At 34.8% G+C, this 6,896-nt stretch overlaps 1 protein-coding gene across 1 annotated transcript; it reads right to left on the reverse strand.

Moving 5' to 3' along the window:
• Positions 1 to 3,440: 3,440 nt before the first annotated feature.
• On the reverse strand, positions 3,441 to 5,712 carry LOC120135284 (rho GTPase-activating protein 5-like). The gene is made up of 5 exons (XM_039151571.1): positions 5,140 to 5,712; positions 4,624 to 4,736; positions 4,407 to 4,534; positions 4,069 to 4,299; positions 3,441 to 3,985 (listed from the first exon to the last, which is right to left on the reverse strand). The coding sequence occupies exons 1-5, from the start codon at positions 5,634 to 5,636 to the stop codon at positions 3,569 to 3,571; spliced, it is 1,386 nt and encodes a 461-aa protein (XP_039007502.1). The 5' UTR covers positions 5,637 to 5,712; the 3' UTR covers positions 3,441 to 3,568.
• Positions 5,713 to 6,896: the final 1,184 nt, after the last annotated feature.

Below are 6,896 nucleotides of genomic sequence, written 5' to 3' on the forward strand. Positions count from 1 at the left end.
AATGCAAGATAAAAGGAGAAAATGTTCTAATTTTGGTTGTTGATTGATTCTTGATCTAAAGGTAAGATAAATAAGGTAAACTTCATTAAATATAAATTAATGTTATTGGATATGGCTGATTCGAACAAATAAGTTACTGTGATTATAAATAATTTATTTCTTTTAATTTGGACGAATAATTATAACCGATAAAAAAACGATATTTAGCTGGTGTTAATTTCGAAGGTGATACAACAAATATATTTATGTATAATCTGGGAGCTGAGGCTCTTATTTTGTACTTTGATTAAGAATTGACCCATGTCCCCTCCCCATATATAAATAAGATCTTGGAGCTAGAGTTCTTATTTTGTACTCTTATCAGTAAATTGACTCATGTCGAGGAATAGAAAAATGAGTTTCATGTATGTTAGTGTCTGGTTGTTGAGATGGTATAATTAGTTATTGGCAATAAGTGCTTGTAACGAATCAAATAATAAAAATAATATACTATATAAAACAATTATATTACGCAATATAAATTGGTGTATTACATTTATTCAGTGATTCACATGATATCACTTAATCAATTCCTTATGAGATAATGAATGATACAAACTTAATTAAACAATTCTAATGAATGATTTTTTTATTATATGATTAAGTGGCGTAATTTGAATGAAAGTGATATTAACTTGGTGTACTCGTTTCATATAATACTTTAGAAAATAACACTAGCTAATAAATGTTTATACATTTTGATATTAATCTAAGGCCTTATTGAAAGATAAATTCATTATCAAATTTTGTTAGAGTTATAAGATTTAAATTTCGTTTTATTTGATCTACAAATTAAAAATATAATTCAGTCATTAAAGAGATAATATAGAAGAATAAAATTGAAGATCTATAAAGACAAACGTCTAAGAGTCGAATATAAACTTTTCTCCATATGTTTTTTTAACAATTTCTACGTAGGGAAGGGGAAGAGAAATTTTACTCCTAATCAGTATTAGACTCACAACTTAGGAGAGATAAGAGATTTCAACCGAAAATTTTTAATCTCTAACTCTATAGATTATTGATGTCTTTCAACAATGTTAAATCCATATAATATTATACTATTATTGTACAGTAAATATCTATATATTAATAATGTTGGGACTAATTTTATTAATTTAAAGAGGTAATAATTAATTAATCAATTAATTAAAAATTTATTAATTTAAAGAGATGTTTTTTATTCAACGAACATGTTTAATTCTTAATGAATAAAACATATACATTGTATTGACTAATTGAATAATGTTCATGTACAATATGACTAATTAAATATAATACATACCTTTAAAAAAAAAGTTTATTGTAGTGTATAGTATTAATTAAAACTTAATGCATGTCCATGTATACTAAGAAAATCAACCACTATATAAATAACATCAAACATTCCTAATTAATCAACTCAAATCAAAACCAATCAATGACTTCACATCTAAAAGGTATCCAAAAATCAATTATGACATATCAAATACGTAAAGCACTATGCGAGTATAAGAGAGATCACTCCATGAGTAATGAAAGTTCTGATTAGAACTAGTAAAGAGAAAGAAAAAAACAAATGTTTTTCATTCAGTTTTTTTTTTTTTTTGTTGACGATTTACAATTACTCAAAGACTCCAACTAATACTACACTGATACCCATGCAATTTACATAGTTTTATGGTAACATACTAACAGTCTAACAGACTTTACATCAGCTTAACCTCCTTAACTAACAACCAACTGACATGTATGAGCAGACTATCAAACTTTGCTATATTCAACATTTCCTCCACTTTTTTCTCTTCATACTGTTGAACATTGATTCGATCATGAAAGACTTCAAAAGACGCTCGAGCCAAAGGTTTTGTGAAACCATCTACGATTTGATGGAAACCAGGCACACACCTCACCTGAAGTTGTTTTGCAGCAACCTTTTCCCGGACGAAATGAATGTCTAAATTCACGTGTTCCGATTGATTATGATAAACTGGATTTGCGCGATGTCCACGTGTTCCGATTGATCATGATAAATTGGATTTGCGCTCATCGCGATTGCACCGGAGTTGTCACACCAAATCGTTGGCTGAGCTGCTTGTGCTACACTAAGATCAGACAGCAACGCATGAATCTATGTTACCTCAGCAGCCACATCTGCAAAGACTTTTGTACTCAGATTCCATGGTTGAGCGGGAAACAGACTTTTGTTTCCTAGACGACCAGGACACCATGCTATTTCCTACAAACACACAGTTGTCAGAAATGGAGCGTCGATCATCAAGGTTTCCACCTCAACCAGCATCGGTAAACACTGGTTACATTCATCGCCAAGAAGCAAAGTGGGTACTTCCCCCGATAGGATGGGTAAAAATTAATACTGATGGTGCGAGTAATAGAAGCAATGGTGAGGCAGCATGTGGGGGACTGATTAGAAACGATAGAAGCCAGTGGATGCTGGGGTTCCACAAGTTCATAGGAGATTGCTTGGGATATAGGAGTAAGGAAGACTGTCCCGGAGGTTGATAACAAAGAAGTATGGAGAAATCTCAATGGAACATCAACAACAACAATGGAACTAACAACAATGAATCACATTAATAGGATGTTAAAGAGAGATCGGGAAGTGAAGACGGTGCATGTGCACAGAGACGGTAACTGAGCTACGGATATGTTGACAAAACTAGCGCAAAGAGGCGAAACTAGACGCTGCAAGTTGAACTCACCTCCAGCAGAAATAATTGAGATTTTAAGGAATGAAGAATGTGAATATTAGTATATTAGTTTAATTTCCTATTTTACCAAAAAAAAAAGCCACAAAATTGCTTTCGCTTCACCCAACCCTAATAATGATTATTTTAGTGCTACTTTCATTGAAATTGAAACACAAATATGTAAAATATTATGTTAATAAATAATGTTATTTTAAATGGAGATTAATATTAATTTTAATCAAAATGTAGATGGGAATTAGTTGAAAACTCATAATACCTCCACCTATTTACTAATAAACTGTAATAGGAAATACCAATCCCACTATAATAACGTCCCAACTGTTGCTGATATTTCATAGAATAGAGAAGACCCAAATTTATACTTGCAATTACTGCCCCAACTTATACATGGTTGGATCATTATCGTTTCTTTCCCGCATACATTTAAATTTTAAAATATTTTAATAAAATCTTAAAAGCATTACATTGTTTTAACGAGTTCGTTTTTTTTTCTCAACAGTTTGTGTAAATTACAATGTTGATCTCGATGTGAAGTAAATCATATTTAAGACGCATAAATGTGTTTACATTTACAATTTGCATAAATACATAGAAGGAATACATATTATTAATAAAATTAGAAATAGTATATTTTTAACACGTTAGATTCAAACTATTATTGTGCACTAGTAAGATAGTACAAGGGATTAGGAGGGAGATGATTAATCTATAGCTTTCAGTTAGTACTTCCAAACAAAACCTAGAAACTATAAATTTCGCATACACAGCCAGAAATGGCCTAAAATGATCAAAAAGGAACACAAACATTTAGGGATGTGCTACACACAGGCTTCTCCACCTCGTCCAGTATTTACAATCCCCAGATTTCGGGTCTTCTTACTCGACTTACTCAACTGAAATACAGGGTGCCTGCATAACCGCAGTACACCTTTTCTTAAACTTAGCCGGTCCTTATTATCGTACGCACCTCTGCATTCATTTTCAACAGACCTCATTTCACATCCACTTGGCGTGATGTCACCTGAAATGGAATCGAATTCCTCTTCCCCGTCACCTATACCAGAGCTCCATAGTTTCTCTCCAGCGACACATTCCAGTCTACACATTATGGCAGCCCGCAAAAGCTTAGCAGTGGAAGCTGACTCCTCCCTTTCACCCTGTGTCTTTAAGATCAGTGTCTTGAGGAAGTTCATCACTTGCACAGCATGAATCAATGCTGTCAAAGGATCAGCCATCTGGGCCAGATAGAGATGGACTCTGATTTAAACTTTGTGTAGAATTAGTGTTCAAAGTGCAAGAACTGGAAGAAAAAGAAAACCTGAGTCATGTTTGGTGCAAAAACCATGGCGACGTTTCGTGCGTTCATTTTGTTGTATTGTTCATGCTGCACAACATCAGCCATCAAATTGATAGACCAGTCAAGGAGAGAAGCTTCTGTTTGAGGAAGTAACTTGACGAGTTCAGCACAGTCATCCTCGGTGTTGCAGTGCATCACCTGCTCCGGTGTGAGGGAATCAAGTACTCCACTAGGAAGTTCTCTAAGCCATGCCTACAAACGATTCCAAGTACATGCACCAACTGAGATATAATATCTAAATAGTCAAGCATGAAAGCAAAATGTCATAATCTTGATAGTCTGGCATTTGGAAACTATACCTTTATCAGACCTGCCAAACAATGGACATCAATTCCACGTGGTACTACTCCTTTGTTTAACTCGTCTCGGACATACTCTTCTTGGCTATTTTCGGCGTTGATCCGGAATATCCCTTCCGCCTTCAATCAACATAACCGATCATCGTCAAAACGTCAAGCATTAAGAACACGATTTAGTCATTAAACCAAAGCATAAGCTTAAACTTGGATTTAAGGCCTCCTGCTGCATACAGACGTTTCTGCATCATAAGAAGAATAGTTGGCACACTGTTCCCTCGGTCATCATAAGAACACTGCATTGACTCGGCAGAAACTCCAAAAACACTTGCACTGCACAATGAAAAAGATCAGTTTACCCTTTAACTGTGAAAGCGCTATCCGAGAATTTCCATCATAATCAAAGACTAAAATTTTCTGAGAAAGCATTTATTGCAGAACAACAACAACAGCTTCCTCATTGAACATGGAAATAGTAGTTGGAATGTCCCTTTCTCCTACAGCTTTAATCAAAGACATAAAATCTCATGTTTGACAAACAAGAGAACGACTCAATTAAGTCAGACATAGCAACCAAGCATACAGATGATACACCTGCAAGAACAGTTGCAATTGAAGAAAAATTTGCGGAAAGGCTAATAAATTTCTTATTGAATTCAAGAATTGAACAAACTTGTATCAGCAATGCAAATAAACTGAATTAAACATGAGGTTGAATCAAAATTCAGAACCAAACCTGGCACTGGGAACCCTTCTGGGAACATCATGCTGGAGCTCAGTAGGCAAGCCAAGGAAACCATTGAAGCGGTCGAAGGTCACGTGTGAGACGTGCCTGACTTCAGTCGGCAAGCTGATGTCCATGGAAGACACGTCGTCGGTATCCACGCTGCACGTGACCAGCGACTTCCTTAACAACGCCGCCAGAATGTCCAGAAAAGGGAACTGGAACTGGTTATTGTCTTTTGACGTTGAATCACGGCTTTGACCCTGACTACTACTACTGCTAAATCTTGACTTGGGGCTTGTAAACGGCGTCGTAGCAATGGGATCTCCATCATACTCATTTTCTTCTTCGTCTTCGTCGTCGTCTTCTAACTCTTCTTCCTTTTCTTGTTTCTCAGAGGCTCCACAGTCGCCGGTTTTGGCTTGGTGGAATAAGCGACTCGGAGGAGCATGGCCCAACTCAGTGATTCCGACAAATCCACAAGATTTGGATCGAAACAATCCACTCATCTTTTTTTCCTAGAGAAGAAAGGAACATACAAATAAATAATAAAAAGAAGAAGAAGAACAAGAGTTGATGAAGAAAAGTGGAGATGGTTAAGGAAGGTGAGAGAGTATTAGAGGAAGAATCCCAGAAATTAAGAAGTAAATGATGATGTTTTGATTAAAAACAAAAGGAGAGGGAGAGAAAGAGCACAAGGGGTGGAGGTTGCCTGGGACTAGAGATTGTAGATATGGTAAGGGAATTGATAAGGACATTGGGGTGTGAATTTGGAAATAAACTCAAAACCAAGAATGAAACATAAGTTGACGACGCTCACTGCTCGACTACCAAGAGCCATGCCCATACATCAGAGTGCGGGTGCTTTGCCTTGGATGTTTGTGGACTTCATATCTCGTGTTCCCTAAAATACGAAAGAGAAAAAATATATAATATCATTATTTGATTTATTAATAAATTAATTTTAATATGATATTATAAAAATAATTCTTGTAATTGTAATCTAATTTATTCCATTGATAAACGAGGAAGTTGGATGTACATAGGCAGGTGGTGTGCTTTTGTAATGTTGCATATTGCATGGGCAATCCCCAGACTGTAGTCACATGGGTCACATGGCAAGTATCTTGTCCCAAATCTTGGACCTTTTTCTGGCTCTTTCAACCCTACTACTGTTCGAACTGTCATCTCCGGAAGACAGGTTTTCCAGATTATCCACAACAATGAATAGTAGGATTTATTGAGTTTAGGTACTAAACTAACTTTTTGTCAAATCAAATATCTAATTTATTTTTCATAATCATTTTAAACCTCATCATTATCGTTGTTATTTATAGCAACAAGACACATTCATAAAATGATACTCCATACTATCAGAAAATAATATATGATAAAAATATATATATGATTTAATAAATAAAAGACTATTTCCTCCCATAAGTTTCAGATACATAATTTTTAAATTTACAAAACTCTATAGCTTAAAGCTCATGCCAAAGCATCTTATGTTACCTGTAAATATTAATGTTTTAATTAAATTTATGCATAAAATGTCATTGACATAGTAAATGTGTGGTCCAATCATATAAACTAAGCTGTGATAGCAGGGGGCACGTGAACTCGTAACATCTACCATGCAAATCAAGTAAAATGCACCGACCCTGACATTAGTTTTTTTAAGTAATTTAAATTTTTATTTTGATAACCAAATATATATATATATATATATATAATATCAATGGTGGTACTGTTGAGTCCTGGGTGGCAAT

This window comes from Hibiscus syriacus, unplaced genomic scaffold (genome assembly GCF_006381635.1).
Source record: "Hibiscus syriacus cultivar Baekdansim isolate YM2019G1 unplaced genomic scaffold, ASM638163v2 tig00110607_pilon, whole genome shotgun sequence".
NCBI lineage: Eukaryota > Viridiplantae > Streptophyta > Magnoliopsida > Malvales > Malvaceae > Hibiscus > Hibiscus syriacus.